Below are 22,336 nucleotides of genomic sequence, written 5' to 3' on the forward strand. Positions count from 1 at the left end.
GCTAATCAGTCCTGTTCTCCTAGCTGGTCCCTTCCCTGTTTCTGGAATCCCTTTCTCTCAGCTCCTTTCTTTCCTTCTGTTTTTTTTTTTAAGTTTATTTCTTTATTTTGAGAGAGAGAGAGAGAGAGAGAGAACAGAGAAGGGGCACAGAGAGAGGGAGAGAGAACCCCACGTGGGCTCCATGCCCAGCGTAGAGCCCAATGCAGGGCTCGATCCCACAAACCATGCGATCATGACTTCAGCAGAAATCAAGTCAGGTGTGTTGGTTGACTGAGCCCCCAGGCGCCCCTCTTTGAGTTCCCTTTCAGAGAAACCGTGAGATTCGCCCTCCAGGTCGTGAATGTAGACAAAACAGGAAATGACAGGCCTCTTCCTCCTAGTTTCCCAGGGGTCCCCTCTCTAAAGAGCCCCTCACAGGTACTGTTGCCTCCTCCCTCTTCTCCGTCTCTTTAGCTCCCTCACAGAAGCTTCCCTCTGACTCCGCCGGCTGACTCCGGCCGTCCTGCGGGTCCCCGGAACCCGGCCCCTAGGAGCGCGGCCCTCCCCTTGGGTTCTCCGTGTGTGCCCACTTCCCACCCCAGCTCTGCCGCGCCCGGCTCTCCAGCTGCTCGGCGTTTGCACGCGGCTCCGCTCCGCTGTCTGTATCTTGTTCGAGTCCCCTCTCTTTTCATTCCAAGAGGAAGCCACCACACGGACACTTCCGTTTTCACAAGACGCGCTCTGTGCAGAGACGGCCGGGTCCCGCCGAGGGGGGCCTGGCGAAGGCGACGGAACAAAGAGGAAGCGCGCGGTCCTTTCATGCAAGCTGCTGCCCCGTGGGAGGGGACAGCCCGACAGCAGGCACGCACGGCAGGGAGGCGGAAAATGAACCACGAGCCCGGAGCCCTCTGGAGGGAAACTGTTTGGAAGGAAATCAAACCGGTTCCAGAGCCGAAGTGGAATTTTCCTGTAAAGAGGAGCTGAGCACCTTCACTCGTGCTTAAAGATGCTCTTACACCTTCAGTGTGATTAAGTATTAAGCTGATTTCATTTAATATTAAGAGTGCCACACGTGTGATTGAGGGGAGGTTTGCTGGAAAGCAGAGGCAGCTGATGCCTGACGGGTAACGTTTGCAGACAAATGGCTGGAGAAAATGAGACTCTCCACAGGGCTGAGCCCGTGGGTCTCCGGCGGGAAGGGCAGACCCTCCGTCTGCTTCTAGGAAGAAAGCTTCTCTTAAGTACATACCATTTTTGTGTGTGCGTGCGTGCGTGTGTGTGTGTGTGCACGCGTGTGTCTGTGTGTGTGTGCCTGCGTGTGCGCGCGTCTGTGTGTGTGTGTGTGTGTGTGTGTGTGTGTGTGTCTGCATGTCGGTGCCCATTCTGTTTCCTGGAATTAGAGCGAAGGCAGCTCTTCCGTGCACATTGCTGAGTCAGCGTGGAGGTTGCCACGCACAGTTAAAACACGAATCATAAGGAGCAAAAATAAAAGACTACGAGAGCAAAGCGGAGCATCCTTCCTACAGAGCTAGCTCCGTGGGGCAGAGAGAAGGGGCAGCGACAAGGGCGCCCGCGGGGCTCAGTCGGTCAGCATCCGGGCCCTGGCCTGGGCTCAGGTGGTGATCTCACGGTCTGTGAGTTCGAGTCCTGCATGTGCATCGGGCTCTGTGCGAATAGTGCAGAGCCTGCTTGGGATTCTGTTCCCCTCTCTCTCTCCCTCCCTCTCCCCCCCCCCCAAATAATTAAAAATAAGCTTAAAAAGAAAAGAAAACCCAAGGCAGGGAGACAGGACGGACAACTTAGAAAGAAGAGCTGGACGGCCCAAGCAGCAGCCAGGAGCCCAGAGGGAACAGGAGGGGAGCCTCCAACCTAGCCCGAGGGCAGACACGGCAGGGGAGGGGCAGGGGGAGGGGTGGGGAAGGCTCAGAGGAGGTTTCCAGAAGGAAGTGGAGCTTAAGGAGAAACCTGAAGAGCGAGGAAGCCTTAGGCAGGCTTCCCAGGGCACAGTGGGGACAGAAAGTCCCTCCGCATCGCATAGGAAGGTCCTGGAACCCGCAATCACGGACCCGAGGCCTCTGTTTCTAGCAGAAACCAGAGGAGGATTCAGCTTTCCAAGAAAGAGTTTGCCACCTAGCTTCTAAAGCAGCTGTTTCAGCAAAACTATGAAGGTCCAGGTTAGGGTTTCTGTTTTTCTGCAAACCAAAGGGAAATGGAAACACAGGCGGCTGGCTTACGAGAAATCCAAGCCCGTCCTCGGTCCTTTGGTTTCTACTTACCCAGGAGCCCTGGCATCAGGAGGAGTACCAGTGGCCAGAACATGGCTGCTCTCTGGTTTTCCAGCCTTAAGGTAAAAGAACAAAACATGAGAAGATCAGGTCCAGAGAAGCGTGTTAGTTTAACAAACCCACAGGGAGCGCCTCGTGGGCCGGTCCCTGGGCTGCAGCCCCGACCAAGGACGAGGCCCCACTCGGTGCGGTTTGCAAGTTGGGGGGGGTGGAGGGGGGGAAGCAAACGAATGAGCAAGACAATAGCAGATGCTGGAAAGTGCTGTCGTGAAACAGAACAGAGCAGCGATTGCAGAGCCGCTGGGGGGCTCGGCTGGGCCGGGAGGGGGGCTGCGTGAACGTCGCTTCTCAAGAGGAAAAAAGCAACTACTTTCAGGATGTCCTTGAGAAGCCAGCCCTCGCCACCCTACAGCCACGGACTTCACATAAACCAGCGGTGACAGGCGGCTCAGTGAGGCGCTGCCTCTCTCTCCAACTAAATTACAAGTCTTACTTTTAGGGGCGGCTGGGGGGCTCTGTCGGTTAAGCGTCCGACATCTCACAGTCCATGAGTTCGAGCCCCGCGTCGGGCTCTGTGCTGGCAGCTCAGATCCTGTGCTTCCCTCTCTCTCTTTGCCCCTCCCCTGCTAGCGCTCTGTCTCTCGCCCTCTTAACAGAAAAATAAGCAAAAAAAATTTTTTTAATTATTACCTGAAACATATAGAGAATGTTCAGGATGTGTGGGAAAGGAGATACATAAATAAGGAGAAAATGTTCAACCCCATCACGGCATTTAGGCAGTAAGGAGCCGCATGAAATGTACATACAAGGTGAGCTGCTTTTTTTTTGCCCCTCCCCCCACACCCTTTCATGGGGCCCCACGATTTTCTCAACAAAACAGAACACTGACTCCAGGAGTTACTATCCAACCAGTTCTGGGTTCCTACCAACCACTGTGTCTGGTCTCGGCCATGATCCCTGCCCCCCACGCATCCTGTCGCTAGAAAAACGTCACCTAGAACCTTCCAGGAGGAAAGGTCTCTTGGTGTCATACGGTCCCAGTGCCCCACCCAGCGCTGGGGGAAGGCCACATACTCTGGCCGTTTTTACTTGTAAAGAACCATTACCTACGAGATTCCTTACCTGCGTTCTACACAACAAAACCCTCCATCTGGAAAACCAGGGTCAGACTGTCCAAGGGGCTCCCACCTGAGCTGCCACTTACGCAGAGAGGACAGCTGACCTCGCTGAACCTCGGTCTCCTTGCCTATAACCAAGGACAACAATGCAAGGATCAGACAGGAAAACGCAGAGAACGGTGCTTCAAAAAGTAGAAATCATCACCACCTAAGATCCTATTTTTCTTAACCTAAAAATCAGATAGGAAATAGAATTTGTAGCGTTGAGATTTGGGTTCTGAGCATCTGTCTTTGTAAGAATGGCAAATGATGAATCAGAATGAACTGGAAACTTTTTTTTAAGTTTCAATTTCTGAGCCCCATCAAATGTAGATAATGATTGCGCCGACGCAGATATGCCGACGGTAAGTCTCCCCTGACACCTCTGACGGAAACACAGACCTCGCACGACAGCCACGGGCCCCTTCTGGCTCGCGGCCCACCGCACCCGTCGCGGGTGACGTGACAAAGGGCTTCCCCGGAGCGTCCCTGTAACTCTTCACCTCTGGGATCCCCGAGCCTGCTGGAGGAGCTCCTCTTCGGGCTCGTCCTCACCATGAAAGAATCGAAGCTTTCCACCCCCCGGTTAACAGGGGGCCACAGCAGACGTCGGTGGTCCCGTGGGCAGCAGCTCAGAGAGGGCCCCGCGCCGGCTCAGCCCACGTGATCACAGATCGGGACGCTGAGGCACAGGCCTCACGGGGCACAGCCGGATTCACACCCAGGCACTGTGGGTCCGGACCGTCCCCTCGCTGCCCTGCGCCTGTGGAAGTGTCCCGTGTTCTAGAGCAAAACTTCTCCGAACTCCGAGCTGCTCCCCGGACTCAGTCACCTCCCCCACCGGCCAGCGAACTCCCGTCCAGCTTCCAGATGTGCGGTTGGTGTGACCTCCTCAGGGAAGTCTCTCCCAAGCCACGCTCACCAGCCACGTTTTGTGTTTTGTTTTGTTGTTGTTACTGTTTTAAAGTTAACTAGTTTATTTATTTAGAGAGAGAGAGCAGGGGAGGGGCAGAGAGAGGGGGAGACAGAATCCCAAGCGGGCTCCTGCTGTCAGCGCAGAGCCAACGCAGGGCTCGAACCCACCAACTGTGAAATCATGACTTGAGCCGAAACCAAGAGTCGGACACTCAACCCAGTGAGCCCTCAGGTGCCCCCACCAAGTCACATGTCGTAATGGCTCTGTTTCTCTTTCCTTTGGGGAACTTGTCACAATTTCTAATTATCTACTTATTTGTGGGCTTGTCTGATAAGTCTGGCTCTCCACCCTCACCTCTCAAGACTGCTGAGAAGCCCAACTGTGTGAATAATGAAAATCAGAATCCTATATATACAAACACACAGTAAATACATAAAATGAATCTTGGTCTTTAGAAATCCAACCAAAGCACCGATGCACCTGAAGCACCTTGATAATAAGACTCCGTTTAAATTCCCGACTCTGCCTCACTCCTTAGATCCTGCCGTCTCTTCAGCAGACGCTCGGGAGACAATTCTGCACAGGAAGGAATCTCATGGGCTGGCCACACATTTTGACCCGAGCTCACAGCGCTGCCACAGCATAACGCCTGGCAAATACCCTCCATCACTGCCGGGGCGGGGGAGGGGGCAGGTCATGACCGTCAGGATCACGTCTCCCGTTACTAACAGAGCCCAGGAAGCGTCCCCTTGGCACAGTTATGACATAAAAACCTCTTCATCATAACGAGGCCCAAACAGGATGTGAAAATGAGCCCCTGATATTTCAATATCACAAAGCAAGGTAAGAGAGAGGCTCTGTCTCTGGGCACAAGGGTTTGCCCCTTGTAAGGACAACCAACTGCTGAGCAGAAAGACGCCCACCAGGCCCCCTCCCCTGCCCCCCCCCCCCCCCCCCCCCCCCCCCCCCCCCCCCCCCCCCCCCCCCCCCCCCCCCCCCCCCCCCCGTGTCTGGAAACACATCCTCGTTTTTCCTTCCAAGACCGTTTATCCTGCATCGGGCTGGGAGGCTAAGCGGCTCCTTGTGAGACAGCCTCGATGACGTCGGTCAGCCCTCCTCCTGACGGGGTCACTGCCCCCACTCCCTCTTCACCAGGTCACTCCTAGCCACCCGACATTGGGCCTGCGTGAGATCAGAGCTGTGCAAGGACAGTGGCCCGGCTCTCGAGAGCCGCACGTTTCTGACTTCTGAAGCTTAAATACTGGTCTGTCCAGGATCGGGAGGAGAGAGACGGTGCGGGACAAGTCCTGCCACAAGTTCAAGGGCAGCAAGGCACCGCTCCACCTAAACCACAGGCAACTTATGAACGAGAGTTTGATTCTTCATCATCATCATCATCATCCACTCTTCCATTAAGAGCAAACCTAAACCCCCCTCTCTGAGGATCTTAACAGAAGCGACCCTGCACCACAGAGAGGAAAAGTGCGCCCCCCAGGCTACCGTACGCCCCCCGTCTCCTCCTACAGAGTGGAGGCCCCTGCAGATGCGGCCACCAGATTAACACCTGCAGAGGAGCCTTCTCCTGAGAGAGAAGAGCGTGACTCGCTGCTTCAGAAACACGAGGCGCTTGCTTACCCGAGCCGAGGCGCCGCGGGCGTGCGGTCCCCAAGGAGCCTTCTGCCCGCGAGGAAGGTCAGGCTCGGAGCAAGCCAGAGGCGTGCGCTCTGAAGTGGCCGCACGGACGCAAACAGGAACCTCTAAGTCGAGCTTCTCATTCCGGTTATCTGGCCCGTGACCCAGTTTGTATTTATATTTTCAATCAGAAAAGAAGAAACATACTCGACTCACCAAGGACAGCCCACCCTCCAGGCCTGAGCAGGCGCTGGCTCCCCGTGCAGACTGCAAGCTCCCTGGGGGCAGGGTCCTGGGAGCGCCAGGCAGGCGTCCCCCGGGTGGGAAGTCAGCGCCTGCAGACTCAGTGCGACAGCATCAAGACCGACACGGGCCAGTTTGCTCTGCTTAAATACCGCAACCTCCAAACCAAACTAAAGTAAACTGAGGGGCGCCTGGGCGGCTCGGCCGGTCAAGTGTCTGACTCCTGCTCCAGCTCAGGTCACGATCCCGGCGTCGTGGGGTCAAGCCTCACAGCAGGCCCTGAGCGGACCGGAGCGTGGAACCTGCTTGATCCTCTCGCTCTCTCTCCCTCTGCCCCTCTCCTCTGCTTGCTCTAGCTACAATTTAAAAATAAAATAACAGAATAAAAATAAAATTACAGCAACTTCTCTTATTTTCTTCTCTCAACGCACAGGCACGGCCCAGCCAGCCAGTCACCGAGTCCCGGCTTCCCAGAAGTCTGTGCAGCCCCCGGCTTACCGTGTTGATTTCCTTGGACCAGGGGACGTCAGCACTTTCAGAACCCAAGTTGCATTTTATTCTGCTAGAGAACCCCGTGAGTGATCTGGACAAGCCAGATAAGAATTCAAAGTTTCATCACTTCAAACTATCTTTTGCTGTTCAGTTGCCACTTCAGCGGCACCTGGGGGGCTCAGTCGGTTGAGTGTCTGACTTCAGCTCAGGTCATGATCTCAAGTTTGTGGATTTGAGCCCCACCTCAGACTCTGTGCTGACAGCTCAGAGCCTGGAGCTGCTTCAGAGTCTGCGTCTCCCTCTCCCCCTGCCCTTCTCCTGTTTGTGCTCTCTCTCTGTCTCTCAAAAATAAATAAATGTTTAAAAGTTTTTAAAAAAATAAGTTGTTACTTCAAAGTAAGTCTTGTCAGCTGTCCACACCTTCAGCCCTGGTCGGGTTGGCTTGACCTGCCTGCACGCGGCCACCGTGCTTTTTTGGAACTTGTCCCGGATCATTTAAAAGGCTGTTGAATACTTGTTCCTCGCAAGGGCTATGCTACATGGTTCTATTTTTATTCTTATTTTTTTAATGTTTATTCATTTTTGAGGGAGAGCGAGAGAGAGAGACAGAGCATGAGTAGGAGTGGAGCAGAGAGAGGAGAAGCAGCTCCAGGCTCGGAGCTGTCAGCACAGAGCCCAACGCGGGGCTCGAACCCCCAAACCCGGGAGATCCTGACCTGAGCAGAAGTAGGACATTTAACCGACCGAGCCACACCCAGGCGCCTCCCTAGGCTACCTGGTCTTGAGATACAGCGCACTAGTAAGCCACCCGCTTATTTGAAGCCAGCGATAGCAGTCGGCTTGCAAAATCCCTGAAAACGGAGCCCGCAGTGGCTGCCGCGTGAGCAGCTGCAGCTCAGCATCGCGCCCGTGCGGCTCCTGCAGGGCTGAGGCTCAGACACGACCGGCTGCTTCACGCTGAAAGCCGCAGCCCCTCCCGCTTCTCAGGGCAGCTCCCATTTCAGGCGCAGATACACACCAAAAAGAAGCCAAGAAGGGCAAAGCAGTGTATTAACTGTGACGTGGTAAAGACAACGCGAGTCACCACATCCCGCACACCCTCCTGCAAAACAGCAGCAACAAACGCACAGACGAACGACAGGTCGCGAGAAGTGCAGCGGTCAGCATCCAACCAACATGCGAGGCCAACGGCCAGAGCTGCCTCCGGTTGTGCAATTACACGACGGTCCTGGTCCGTCCCTAAGCGTCGTCCGCAGCCCCCTTCTGGAGCCGGAACAGTGACACAGGAGAACGTGAGGACTGAGGAGTGGGCCGGGGACATGCAGCATCCCCGCCTGAAGCACCGCGCCCCTCTGGGAGCGGCAGGGAACTGGTAGTTTCTCCACGACGGAAACACAAAGCATTTCATAAATTCACATTCGGGAACGGAGGGCTCGAGGCCACAAAACTCGCAAGGCAGCGTAGCTGTGAGGAAAGCTTCATTGGCCAAAGTGGCCTTCCCTGGCCAAAGAAAAAATTCTGAAAGGCTTTTAACCCCTTCTGAAGCTTTCGGAATTAAATTCCCTTTCGGGACAAGGCTGGTCTTCCCGGGCGTGTTGGGCAAACAAAGCAGCAAAAAGAAGGAGAGAGGGAGGCGAGCCCCTTAGAAGACAGGGAAAGAGCAAGTTTTAAAAACAAAAACGTTATCTTCCCTCCATCTTTAAAAGAAAGGCACTGCTTTTTGCTCCTTTTGGGGAGGAAAGGCTGTAACCCAGACCTCACTATAAGAGCGCGCCTGGGCCTCAGGACGGACGCGCCGCGAACCCCGGAGCAGACTGACCCATCAGCTGCTCTCCCGCCACGGACGCTGCGGCTGCTGAGTCCCTTACAAAGAAAGGGACTTGATCAAATCGTGATCAAGGCTACAAAGGAACAGGACCGAGGAGCCCCACAGCACCATTTACCTAAAGTGACAAACACACGACAACTGGATTAATCCTCACAACATGCCTGCAAGGAAATTACAAGAAGCCCCAGACAAAACCGGTTCTCAACTCACGAAATGTGGTTTTCGCTGGGTTCCTGTCCCATCATCTCTTTCTCAGCGAAGTGAGGACCCACAAAAAGTCCACCCCACAGTCTCTATCTTCAAATCTCCTAGAACCCAAATTATTTACCCTGTTGCTCACGTATGCGGTGTCTCTGCTTTGGTGTCAGACTGTCTCTCACCGGGCTGGCCCCAAACAACCGCACGCTTGACAAACAGCCCGAGGCTCTGAGGCGTCACCACGGGAAATAAACAGTCAGTGAGCCTCTGCCCCTCCACTTCCTGCCCCGGCCTGGGGGAACCGTGACATCTATTAACGAGCCAGCCTCCCTCACGCGTGGACTAGATTAACAAACCCAGATCATAATTCTTCAAGTCTTTCGTGATGACTTCCAGAATTAACCCCAAAGTTTACACATAAATCTTGGCAAAGTGGTTTTTTGTGTTAACACATGTGGCGCATGATGCTGTTAACGGAAACCTCCCGAGCCACCTCGTGAAGAAATGTGGGGGGGAAAAAAAGAAAAACAAAGACTGGAGGAGGGGATACTTCTTGTCTCTTATAATTGAGAAGTGAACTCTATCGCTTTTACAGAGGACTACGTGGCCAGCCCTTCTAGACATGTCCTACGTATTTCTTAATGGCTTCTAGAAAACTCCATGTAAATGAAAATTTGAAATCGGTTGCTGTGGAAAAATGGAGGAAGCTGATAGAAGGTACTGAGAGACTAGAAACGAGAAGTATGCATTACATCCCACCTCACTTCCTCATGTCAAATGTGGTGCAAAAACAGTGTGCAAATACCTAGGCTCACTCCCGTTTGGCGTATTTTAGAACTCAAAAGAGTTCTGAAGAATAACACAGGTGAAGAGATGACTTCCGATGAACATAAGCCTCATGAAAGTAAATCCAACATTTGAACTCTGGAGTGGCATTTGTTAAAAAGAGATTATTTTCTTGCAAATAACTGACAAAATATTCTATACATTCCCCGCAAAAATTTTTCGAAACACAAAAGAAAGGGATCCCTCCCTGTCACTGTTCCGTCCCGTAACTGTACACTGATGACACGTGAATACTTTCAAACCCAGTCAGAGCAAACCATGGGTCCGGGCCCTACCAACTCTACGGAAATTAGAGTTCCAAGTCACCGGAACGCAGCCGATGGCGTCACTACACCAATGAGTATACGCCGTATGCTGCTCCGCGGCGGAAAGCCGTCGTGGAGAAAACGCAAAGAACTTATCCCAAACAAACACCTCGTCTGCTAGGACATCGGACGTTACAGCTCCATCTCGTTTCTTAAAAGTATTTTGGCCGCGACGGTGCGGCCAACAGTCAGGACTTTCCCTTAAGTAACTGGAAGAAAGCAGGGAACACGTTCAAGAGCAAAAGCAAAACAAAGTTTCTTTCTATTCAGGAAGAGAATTCCTTCATCCCACGACAGCACACGTTATGAAAAGGGGTAGTGAGGAGTTTCTTCTGAGAGTTCTCGCACGGTTCATAAATATAAAAAGAACAGTTCTTCAATAAATACGCGGTCCCTGCCGCCTCTCCGGCCGGCTTCCAGAACGCGCCGCGGCACAGCGACCCGAGCTCCGCTCTCTGCCGACGGAGCGGACGTTTCCCATTAGGTGACTCTCACGGCGTGAAGGCCTTGTCAGTACGTCTCCTCGTAGTCCGAGTCCTGGAGGGAAACAAAGGCAGGGGCGGGTTGGTGCGAAGCCGGGCGCCTGGGGCACCGGCCCAGGGAGGGAGGGCGGGGCTCAGACGAAGCCCAGGACCCCGCGGTGCCCTCCGCGCGGGCGGCGTTAACCGTTAACCGGGACGTGGCAGGGACTCCGCAGCGGCATCCCCGCGACGCATCACAGGTCGGCCCTTCGGTTTCCGGAGCCCCAGTGCCAGCCACGCCCCCTGCTGGCTGCGTGACCGCGAGTAAAGCACGAAACGTCCCTCAGCCTCAGTTTCCTTATTTGCAAAATGGGGGTAATAAAAACACTGCCACCTCAGGGAAAGGCTAGAAGTGGCGGAGACAAGGCATGGGGACCACGCAGCCCGCACCTGCACACCCAAGGGCTCGTTCAGGATTAGCTCCTGGTGCCGTTATTCTTGTTTTTACTCTTATTATTTATTTGCCTATTTATTTTTTAATGTTTGTTTATTTTTTAGAGAGAGAGAGAGAGAGCACCTGACCAGGGGAGGGACAGAGAGAGGAAGACACAGAATTCAAAGCAGGCTCCAGCCACAGAACCCGATGTGGGGCTCAAACCCACAAACCGTGAGTCATGACCTGAGCCAAAGTCAGACGCTTAACTGATTTGAGCCACCCAGGCGCCCCTATTATTTATTTTTTTTAATATATATTTTTAATGTTTATTTATTTTTGAGAAAGAGAGACAGAGTGTGAGTAGGGGAGGGGCAGAGAGAGGCACACACAGAATCTGGAGCAGCTCCAGGCTCTGAGCTGTCAGCACGGAGCCCGACGGGGCTCAGAGTCACAGACCTGATCACGACCTGAGCCGAAGCCGGACGCTCAGCCAACTGAACCACCGGGCGGCCCTCACTCTTATTATTTAAATCGGGAGTCATACCTCTAACCTCATTAGAACCACCGGCAGACGCCTTTCTCTAGGCCATCCGTCCTGTTCTCCGGGATTCCTGTTGCACACCTTCCCCTCCTCACTGTTCTCAGCAGACGACCTTGCTTTCCCCCGGGCTGGGAGAGGCGAGAGCGGTCAGCAGGGACGCTGCGCAAGCCCCCCCACCGCCCAGGCCGTCCTCACTGTTCTCACGGCCCCCTCTCCCTGCCTTCATTTAAGGCCCACGTCCCCGCTCACACACCACATGCTGGAGCCGCCCAGCAAACCGTTCTCTCGCCCGCAGCGTCAGTTTTTCCTTTTCTACTGAATCGTTCCCATCAGCATACAAATGCGCTAGAATTTCTCATCTTTTTTTTAATGTTTTAATTTATTTTTGAGAGAGAGAGAGAGAGAGAGACAGAGCATGAGCAGGGGAGGGGCAGAGAGAGAGGGAGTCACAGAATCAGAAGCAGGCTCCAGGCTCTGAGCTGTCAGCACAGCCCGATGCAGGGCTCGAACCCACAGACTGTGAGATCATGACCTGAGCCGAAGCCAAAGGCTCAACCAACCGAGTCCCCAGGCGCCCTGACTTTTCTCATCCTAAGCAGAGCGGTGCCCCTGCCACCTTCTTCCTCCTACTGCTGCCCTGGTTCTCCACGTCTGCTCACAGCCACACTCCCCGCACGAGCCGTTCACACCCACTACTGCCAGCGGCTCTCGTCGTGTTCTTTCTGGGCCTTACCCCCACTGGGCTCTCCTCCCCGCTCGCCCCAGGAAGCGGCTTTCGCCCAGGTCCCCAGTGACCTCCGTGCCACCATCAGCCAGCGATCAGTCCTCAGCTCGCATGTTACCTGACCTGACTCAGCAGCAACGGATGCAGCCAGTCGCCTTCTTTTCCTTTTTTTTTTAAATTTTTAAATGTTTTTATTTATTATTGAGACAGAGAAACAGAGCATGAGCAGGGGAGGGGCATAGAGAGAGGGAGAGACAGAATGTGAAGCAGCTCCAGGCTCCGAGCTGTCAGCACAGCGCCCGACGCGGGGCTCGAACCCACGAATATGAGATCATGACCTGAGCCGTAGCCGGACGCTCACCCAACTGGGCCCCCCCCCCCCCCGGGCGCCCCTGGTTTTCTTTTCCTTGAAACACAATCTTCACTCGGCTCCCAGAGAGCAGAGGCTCCCGGCTCCCCCCCAGCTCACTGCACATCCCTTCTCGGCCTCCTTTCCCGCGCTTCCTCCCCGCCCAGTCCACGAACCTCGGAGAGATCCAGGCTCCCGTCTACGTCTGGTCTACCTTTTCTGTCTAGCCCACCAGTTACTGAAGTCCAGCGCCGTGGAATCCCCCGACCTTCCACACCAACACGAACCCTTCCGTCGGTCCTGCGGCCTCCCCTCGGACCCCAGCCGGAGTGAACCGCACCTCACACCCCGCTCCAACCGCACTGTCCTCTACCGCCTGCGTCATGGCTGAGGTGTCTTCCCCCCGCTCTCGGGCCGCAGGGTCCCCGACCTTGCCCTTCCTGCTCTCGACCCAGAACCCAGGACGCCCCTTCGTAAACACACATCCGTCCGTGGGGCTTCACTTCTTAAAAACCTCCAGCGCGTTCCGTTCCATTAGGAATAAACACAGTGTTCTGTAAGATTCAGCATCATCTCTCTGTATCAATACGTGCGATTCTTCACCTCGCTTGCTTCATTCCTGCCACACTGGCATCCTGGCTATTTCTGGAACATGCCAATCACACCCCCCCCCCCAGAGCCTTGGCACCCACACTTCCTCAGCCCGGAACGCTCCTCCACAACAGCTACAAGACTTCCTTGCTGCTCCTTTTAGGTGCTGCTCAAATAGCCTTTCGGTGAGGGGGTCCCCGGCCACCCTACGTAATGTCCTACCGCCTTCCAGGGGTCCCGTGTCCCTTCCTATTTTACTCTTCTCTACAGCATTGAGGACCGTCTGATATGCCATATGCATCACTTATTTTTAAAAGACTTAGTTATGTTTGCACCCCAATTTAAGAGAAGGTGACATTCCAATTGTGTCTTGGAGTTTTTTCTTTTTGTAAGTAATCTCTATGCCCAACGTGGGGCTTGAAATCACAACCCGAGAGCAAGAGTCACACGCTCCACGAACTGAGCCGGCCAGGTGCCCCGAAGGAGAGTCTTCCGGGTGTGGAAAAGAATCTAAGTTATCCGAGGGCAGAACCTCTGTCGGTGGTGTTCACTCGTGTTTCCTAGGTGCCCAGGATCCTATCGGGCACGCATCAGGTGCTCAGTAAACAACCGCTGAGTGGATTAATATCTGAAAGGTGGGTATTTAGTGTTACCGAAGTACTCAAACCCCAAAGGGCTATTGTTAGATTCTCTTCAGCAGCACCGTCAACCCGCCCCTTGTCTTACCTATTGCACTCAAGTTTGAGAACAAGAGAAACAAAAGGCCGGCTGGGCTGCGGTCACCTGGCCAAGGGCGGAGCCTGGCGATGAGCACAGAGAGAACGCAAGTTTAGAGCCGGCAATGACAGGTATGTTTCATGTTAGATCATAAGTTGCTTCTGACCTGTTTCCAACTGCACCACAGCAGAGGGTCTTTCCCCCTAGGTCCCTGCGACAGCCCCGTGAGCCTACCAATCACAGCAAGAGCTTAAAGGGGAGGAATGACAGCCTTTTGAAATTTAAATCAAAACCCGGGCCTTCCAACACGTATTTCTTACTGATGAAGTCACAAGTCACCTGAAAGGTCAGGTCACGCTGACTCCCTGGGGAAAAACTGACACCGCAGGGAAGTCCTATTCAGGACTCTGAGTCCAACCAGGCAAAATCTGCTGGGACAGCCTGTGGCTTCGGGCACGCCTCTTACGGGGTGCTTGCTGTGAGGGGCAGATACTGCTCCACAGGGTCCCTTCCTAACCTGGGGACACCACTCTGTGCCCATGAGGCAGAAAACAAAGTAACGGTGAGAATCGGTAGGCGTCGGGGCGCCTGGGCGGCTCAGTCGATTAAGCATCCAACTCTTGATCTCAGTTCAGGTATTGATCTCAGGGTTGTGAGTTCAAGCCCCATGTTGGACTCTGCACTGGGCGTGGAGCCTACTTAAGAAAAAAAAAAAAAAGAATCAGGAAGGGTCCCCTGAGACCTAACTGACTCGGGGGAAGGCCTGGCGTCAAATCTACCCGAGTGCCTCCGCCGCCCCTGAGGGCAGGGGGGCCGCCGCGGGGAAGCAGAGCGTGAGCAGCGAACAGAAACGGCGCGGGCTTACCAGGCACTCGGCGCACCGGACACACAGTCTTGTCACGCAGTCATCCGCCTCCTCCTGGTCAGTGCTGAGAAGAAGGACACACAAATCTGAGCAGTGACTGTCCCGGGAGGGCAGTAAGTCAGGCAGGCCTCGTGTTACATTCCAGCTCTGCCGCTCCCCAGCAGGGTGACGAGGTGGGCTACTCAAGCTTGGGGTGAAAACAGCCCCGTGGCAAACACAGCGCCTGGCACACAGGACGTGCCCCGCAGACGGGAGGCGGCCCTAACCCTCATTCCAAACCGCCCTGCGCCCCCACCACGTCCGCGCCGAGCGGGGGCCACAGGCGTGAGTAAAACGCTGCCCCTTGAATTGCTCATGGGTGTGAGAACCCTGTTGAAACTCAGTAAGTCCTTGATGACACAATGTAACAAAATGTTTAAATAACCTTAAGGTCAAACTACCACGGCAGCAAAGGGGAGGCAGTGGCCGCTCTGCCGGGAGGACTCCCGGAGCCTCAGCGGAGGCGCCTCCCTGGGTCTCGGAGGACAAGGGAGTTTTCCAGCCGACCCGGGAGGGAGGGAGGGGACTGATTCCAAGTGAGAGAAGAGCGTGTGGGGAAAAGACCTGAGGGCACACAGCGTATTTAGAGAAGAAATAAGCTCAGTGCAGCGGGGCGCATGGGGCGAACGAGAGGAGACGTCAGGAAACGGTGTGACCTAAGGGGGAGTCTTGTTACACTGTGCTTCGAAATGGACACTTGAGTATTTCTACCAAGAGCTCATCACCTTTCTGGGGGCCATGGATTCCTTGGAAGGGCCACTGTCTCTCCCGGGAAATACATGCACACACATGAACGTGACCGCGCACACGCACCGCACGCACACGCGCACACACACATGCACACAGAGAAGATATTTAGACCCTCCCCGGGTAAGCCTTCGCCTCCCACGGTCAGGAACCCTCAACATCGACAACGGAAAATCACCAGGGTTTTTACGCAGACTTTGTCACCCTTTTTTGGTGAGATGTAGTCTTAGCAAAAATACTGGATCCGGCCGGCTCACTGCCAACGTGCTGTTTGGTAAATGTGACTGGATAACCACTGCCCAGTCAGCCCCTGGAGCACCTGCTGACCAGGAGCGGGTCTTGCTTATTTAAATTGAGTCGCCGTCTAAGGCTATTCGGAAGGCCGTCCTCGGGGCCCTCGCATTCTCCGTCGGGGGACGTCAGCTCGGGGCCGAAACAAGGAGGGACAGGCCTGACGGGATTCCCGCTAACCTGGAGGGAACGTGATCGCCCGCGGAACGTACAGCAGAGCCACCGCGCCACGTGGCCTGGTTCCCTAGGCAGAGAGCAGGGCCCTGCTGTGCGCCCGCCGCCTCCCTCTCCAAATTAGCACCCGCCCTGTTCGCTTCCACCCTTCCCCTGGTAAGCACGCCTCAGCAGGACTGAGCGCGGCCTGGGAAACAGCACAGCCCCGGGCTCAGGGCCCGCAGAGCGAGGCTCCGAAGCAGAAAGGGGCTGCCTGCTCAGGACTCCAGCCGGACTTACTCATCTGAAACCTCAATGGACGACTTCTTGTAGCCAGACTTGCTCCTCCTCTTCAGCCCAGCCGCCTTCCTGCCCATCCGCACGAGCAGCAGGGCCACCACCACGGCGGAAGGGAGGAAGACCAGGATGGAGAGGAGGGCCACCGAGGACAGCATGGTGCCGAGCCCTGCAGGGGGGAGGTGAGAGAGCAGGGCTGCAAGGGGCTCCTCTGACATGAGAACGGTTTTACTTTTCCTCTTGTGTTTCTTTTTTTATGTTTATTTTTGAAAGAGAGAGAGAGTGACAGACAGACAGAGCTTGAGCAGGGGAGGGGCACAGAGAGAGGGAGACACAGAATCTGAAGCAGCTCCAGGCTCCGAGCTGTCAGCACAGAGAATGACACAGGGCTCGAACCCACGAACATGAGATCATGACCTGAGTTGAAGTCAGACGCTTAACTGACTGAGCCCCCAGCTTGTGTTTCTTCTGATTACTACAGGAATAAATTCATGGTAGAAGGGGCAGAAAGTACTCAGAGGTACAAAAAGAGCAAAAACGTACCCATAATTCCAGTCCCTAGGATTCATACAGTGGTATCTACCCGTTCAGTGTTCTTTCCTGGAGGATGTGGGTGTGGGTCTGGAGATGGGGCGGGTGCATATTTTTAAAAGTATGGATATTTTACAGACTTTCTAGTCCCCTCCTTATGTAATATATAATTTCCTGTGCCATTAAAAATTGCTTCAAGGTGTTATTTTTTTAACGGCTGCATAGCATTTCAGCACAATGAGGGATTTGTTGAACCAGTATTGTGATGCTAGACATTCAAGTTGTTTCCAATTCCTTGAATCTACAAGTTACTTTATGATGACGGCACAGAGCCCAATGCGGGGCTCGAACACAAGAACCGAGAGATCATGACCTGAGCCGAAGCTGGATGCTCAACCAACTGAGCCCCCCGGGGCGTGCCACTATTGTAAATGGTATTACTGGATCGGGGTACACAGACTCATGCTACCAAACTATCTTACGAAAACACATACTACTTTCCACTCCAGCCACCTGCATGAGCGGGCCTGGATCTTTGAAACCTTGAGTTACCATCTTAAGAAAGAAAGAAGAGGGGTGCCTGGGTGGCTCAGTTCCTTAGCCAGACTTTGGCTCAGGTCACGATCTCACAGTTCATGAGTTCAAGTCCCGTGCAGGGTTCTGGGCTGGCAGCTCGGAGCCTGGGGCCTGCTTTGGATTCTGTCTCCCTCTGGCTCTGCCCCTCCCCAGCTTGTTCTCTGACTCTCTCTGTCTCTCAAAAATGAATAAATGTTAAAAAGTTTTTCTTTGTTATAGAAAGTAGAAAAAAGAAAGAGAGGAAGAAGGGAAAGGAGGGGAGAAAGGAGGAAGGAGAAAAAGACGGACAGACAGACCTGAGCAGACCTATGGAATGACAGACGCCATCTGTAAGGAACCACAGTTCAGTCTCGTATCTCCAGATCTTTGGGTCCAGTCCAACTGAGGATTAGCATGACCGCTCAGGAGCCACCAGGGAACAATGTCAAAAAAAAAAAGGCCAGTCCTTAACCTACTTTCCCTGGGCTTCGTGCTAAGAGGAAACTGCTGTCCTTTGCAACATAAAAGGCGCGCTGCCCCCGTGGCCACAGGGCAAGAGCAGCCTCACAGCTGAGGGTCCGAACAGACGAGGGAAATCAAATGACTTCTTTCCCACAGGCAACAAGCCTCCCCTCACGGAGGGGTTTGCACAGGCCCCCCAGTCACCTGAAGGTAACATAAACTAGCAGATTCTCCAGGAAGGTAGAACACCATTAGAATGACGACTTGAGCTTGCAAAGTAAAGATTAAGAAACGCGTCCTAATAGAGGATTCAGGACGGCAGGATGGCCCACTGGCCCACTGGCTCACAAAGACAGGTAGTCTTGCTCGTCCCTGACCATCCCCGCAAGTGACGGCACGGAGCCCTGCAGGAGGTCGGGGGCAAGCAGCTTACCCCTCTCTGTGACCGTCAGCTCCGTCACGGGAATGTTATGGTGCACGTCCGGGGGGTTCTTCACAGCACAGCTGAAGGTCCCATTGTCCTTGAGGGTAGGGCTGCTGATGCTTATGGAGGCATCACCCCTGTACACGTCTCCGACCCAGGAAATCCGATCCCGAAACGTGCCCGCCGTGGTCGGGTACTGGAAGGACTGGTAATGAAAAATCTAAGAAAGCAAACGCCGGAAGGAAAGAAAGTTAATTTGCAAACTGCACTGAAAATGTAAAGCTGAGTCAATCCAAAATGAAATAGAAATGCATAGCGGGTCTTCTAGGTTGGGCTTTTTTTTTTTAATGTTTTGTTCACCTCCATCCTATAGGCTGAAAGACAAGTTAATACAACTTATCAGGAAAAGGCCTGACCAAACAGTCCTAGAATGCAAACTCTCGAAGCTCTTCCAGATTCTCCCGGAAGTCCTAAGTAGCAGTTCTCAGCGCGCGGGGGGCGATTTAGGGCTCCAGGAAACATCTGGCAATATCTGGAGACCGTTTTGGTTGTCAGGGGGGAGACTGCCACTGGCATCTCGTGGGTAGAGGTCAGGGATACTGACAAAAACCCTACAGGGCACCGGGCAGGCCCCCAGAACAAGAAATTATCCAGCTCAAAATGTCAGTAGTGCCAAAGCTGAGCAACCCTGTTCTAAAGTTGCATCTAATTATTTGTACAGTACGTTATGGTCTGCAAATGATTCCCACAGATTTACTCACTTGAGTGTCGTGACAACAGCGAACTATACACGGGGCAGGTATAATTATTCCAAATTTATAGATGGGAAACAAGGCCCAAAACTAAGGGAGTTACTCAAAGGCACACAGCTAGTAAGTGGGCAACGGAAGAGTTTTGTTTATCCTGAAACACTCTCTTGTAATACAGTCAAGCGGCTCTCGAGCTCTCTTGGCGATTAACCCAAAGCAACCCCAAGTCACATACGTGATCGGGACTCAGCGAAGGTTCGTTGAATCGAAACGCTGTTGCTTCAGATCAGTGATCAACCCTTTGTCACCAAAAGCACCTCGTCAGTGGTCCAGGAAGGTGCTACAACACAATATGATCCTCCTCTCTCGCGCAAGGCTCAGGCTTTCCTGTTCCTTTGTTTACTTGGCACCTTCCCACGTACAACCACCAAATTGCCCAATTTAGAAGATGCTGAATCACCTCTCCATTCATTTGTTCAGGGGTTCATTCAACAAATATCTGCACCACCCCGACTGTGGGCTGGGCACTGGGCTGGGCAGAGAGCGCGCGAGCCGGCCGGGCAGAGTCCCTACTCTCACGAGTTTTACAGTCCACTGGGAAGTAGCGCCAGGAAGAAGTGATGCGGTGGGGGATGAGCGTGACGAGCGTGACGAGATAGGAGCGAGGTAGGGAGCACCAGGCGGGCTCAGGGGTTGATCGTGACTCTTTGGAGGGAGGTCAAGGACGCCCACCGCTGACTATCAGCGTCTCTGTTAAAGGGGCTGAAACTCCTGCAGAACCAAGCTGCTGTGTACCTTTAAGACTCGCCCAACCTGTAAGTTCCAAGTTAAATCAGCCACACTCTCATCCTTGCTAACCGATTAGTCAGACAGAATCCTGACCGACTTGACCTGGACCGCGACATCACGTAACGTTAAAAGCCCACTGATTCAGGGGTGGGGGTGGGAGCACCTGGGTGGCTCAGTCGCGATCTCACAGTTCAGGAGTTCAAGCCCCACATACGGCTCTGTGCTGACAGCTCAGAGCCTGCCGCCACTCACACTTTGTTTCTCTCAGATAAATAAATCAACACTAAAAAATTTTTTTAACAAATAAATAAAGGTCCACCAATTCCAGTTCGGGTGAGGTTGTTGACTTTCTAATCAGCCTCACAGAAATCAGCACCATATGAGAGCCGCTGTGGGCACACAAGGCTCCTGACCCAGAGGATCCCGGCTGCCTGCTCTGTCCTACTTTTGGCCGAGGAGGCAGAGCCGAATCAGGCCAGCTACAGCTTTCCGACGACTCAAAACTAAAATGAAGGATGTTAAGTGTAAAGGAAGAGGGGCCAGGAACAGAGCCTCGCTTCCCTCCCCGCGCCCCGCCCTGGCTCTGAGCTCTGGGGCGCTCGGTAATGGCCCGACAACAAAGCCCACGGCTCATATGTTACAACCAAAGGGAACGTTTCCCAGGGAAGGAAACAGGACAAAGAACCAAGGAAACTTCCGAAAATGCAGCTGTGCCGCCCGCCTTCTTGACAGCATCTCTCCTGAACGAGGGTGCTGGCCGGAAGCGTCAAGAGAAAGGGTTTTTTATAGCACGGCAATCTCCAGTTAGACGTCAACAATGGGCTCTGGGCCATCTCCGGGTTTTATGTGTGTGTATAAAGTACCCTGCCTCTAGCACTGCAGGCCATCTGTCGCCAAGGGCACCTGTCGCCAATGCGGGATGCCACCATGTCCTCTGGAGGGGACTGTATAAATCAGCGCAGACGTTTACACGCCAGGAGGTGGTGCAGAGACAAACCCTCAGCGCGCAGACGTGCGAGCAGACACGCCGCCGGACAACCCCGCGCCGCAGGACGCGGGCAGCTTCCCGAGAGCGGGCGTCTGTGGGGGGCGCAGCCTGGCGCACTCGCTGTAGTACTTGGAATCGGAAAATAAGCCAGGAAAACATGCAAAAAGAAACAAGGGGAACCGAAAGCAAACCACATTTCCTGAGTTTCTGGCAATTTTTTTCCCACCTACAGCGTATTTACAAATTCGGCCGTTGAAGAGCAAGAAGCCCGCAGGGCCAAATGCAGGCCACGCTGGACAGAAGCTTGTCTTGGACCCTGAGAGGAGAAGGCCTGAGGCGGGCCTGGGACTTGGAGTAGAGGGACTCCAGCGGGGCTGGCCACAGAGGACTTCCGGAACCTTCCTCCGGAAGAGGAAACACTCACGGATTCCGTACGGCTGCTGCTGGGGGGTCGGTAGGTCCAGTCTATGGTGAGTTTGTCAGTGACAGACGAGGTCGACCTGAAGGTGCATCTCAACTTGATCTTCTCCCCAACATAACCCCGGACATGTGCATCCGCTTTAATCTCCAGGGCAAGGGCGACGTGGACGCCTGATGGGAACAAAGCCCACTCGTGTGAAAGGCCCGCGGCCGGGCGGGGTAGACAGGTGTGAGGGGACAGAGCGGGGACACCGCCACGTTTGGGGCTCTCAGAGTAGTAAACACCCGGTCGGGCGGGCCCGAAGGACAAGGAGCAGACACCGGCACTGATCAAGGAGAGTGTTTTCGTCGGTTGACAATATTCAGTCACATGAATGCCTGGGCAAGAATCTAAAACCTGACCGCACCAGCGTCCTTCCAAAGACAGACTGCGGTCAAAGGAAGCACGAACAAGGGGTCTGGCCACAGCGGCCGAAAGGCCATGCCCCCCACTCCACACCCCCCGCTTCCGGCAGCACGCGCCCCCGCCTGGCACCCTGGCAACTGTTGGGACGGAAGGGCCTCGTCCCCAAGCACAGCGCGGCTGTAACCCGAAGCCACCGCTGTCTCCACCACCTGCAAAATGAGAACAGGAAACCAGAATACATTCTTCCAAAGAATTTCAGAAAGCTGCCCCAAGGCTCCATCTGGCTGTATTGTATTCTTGCCTCTGGCTAATGAATCCCACATCCAATAACCATAAACCACGGGGAAGAAAACGGAACAAAGCAATGCATTCTGAAATGTAAAAATAAAGGGGCGCCTTGGTGGCTCAGTCGGGTAAGCATCAGACTTCAGCTTCAGGTCATGATCTCACAGTCTGAGTTCAAGCCCCGCGTTGGGCTCTGTGCTGACAGCTCGGAGCCTGGAGCTGCTTCCGATTCTGTGTCTCCCTCTCTCTCTGCCCCTCTCCGGCTCATGCTCTGTCTCTCAAAAATGAATAAACATTAAAAACAAAGATTTTTAAATGTAAAAATGAGAAATCCTTTCTAAACTCTGTAGAGATTGAACTCCTTCCAAACTGGCTCAGATATCCAGCTTTGGCCTCCCAGTTCCCCCAGAAAGAGCTCCCGCTTTCTTCTGACCAATCCCCTCTGCGTTCAGGGAACTCGGAGGAGGAATTTCTCTTCCGCCAGGAGCCTCTCTTTAGGAAATCACCGCACTTTGTTTTTACTGCTTCCTCCCACACTGCAACAAGCCACGTTTCTTCTGGCAGGCCCCAGGTGAAGGGCGCAGGAAGGTTCCAGAAGAGTGCAAGCCCACACTCCGTCCTGCGAAGCAGCAGTC

The 22,336-nt window shown here is 54.0% G+C and overlaps 1 protein-coding gene across 12 annotated transcripts in view; it reads right to left on the minus strand.

Moving 5' to 3' along the window:
* Window positions 1-22,336, minus strand: part of LOC115306702 (myelin protein zero-like protein 3) — a 47,977-nt gene that overhangs the window by 17,635 nt on the left and 8,006 nt on the right. Inside the window, exons 2-6 of one of the 12 annotated variants that reach the window (XM_029957241.1) lie at window positions 21,015-21,181; window positions 18,074-18,284; window positions 16,096-16,261; window positions 14,566-14,629; window positions 10,113-10,418 (exon numbers count right to left, since the gene is read on the minus strand). In XM_029957241.1, coding sequence (XP_029813101.1) covers window positions 10,392-10,418; window positions 14,566-14,629; window positions 16,096-16,261; window positions 18,074-18,284; window positions 21,015-21,181 — 635 coding nt within the window. In that variant the 3' untranslated portion in view covers window positions 10,113-10,391. The other 11 variants (XM_029957234.1, XM_029957235.1, XM_029957232.1 and 8 more) reach the window with 11 other exon arrangements.

The sequence above is a fragment of the Suricata suricatta genome, chromosome 11, assembly GCF_006229205.1.
Source record: "Suricata suricatta isolate VVHF042 chromosome 11, meerkat_22Aug2017_6uvM2_HiC, whole genome shotgun sequence".
NCBI classification, from domain to species: domain Eukaryota; kingdom Metazoa; phylum Chordata; class Mammalia; order Carnivora; family Herpestidae; genus Suricata; species Suricata suricatta.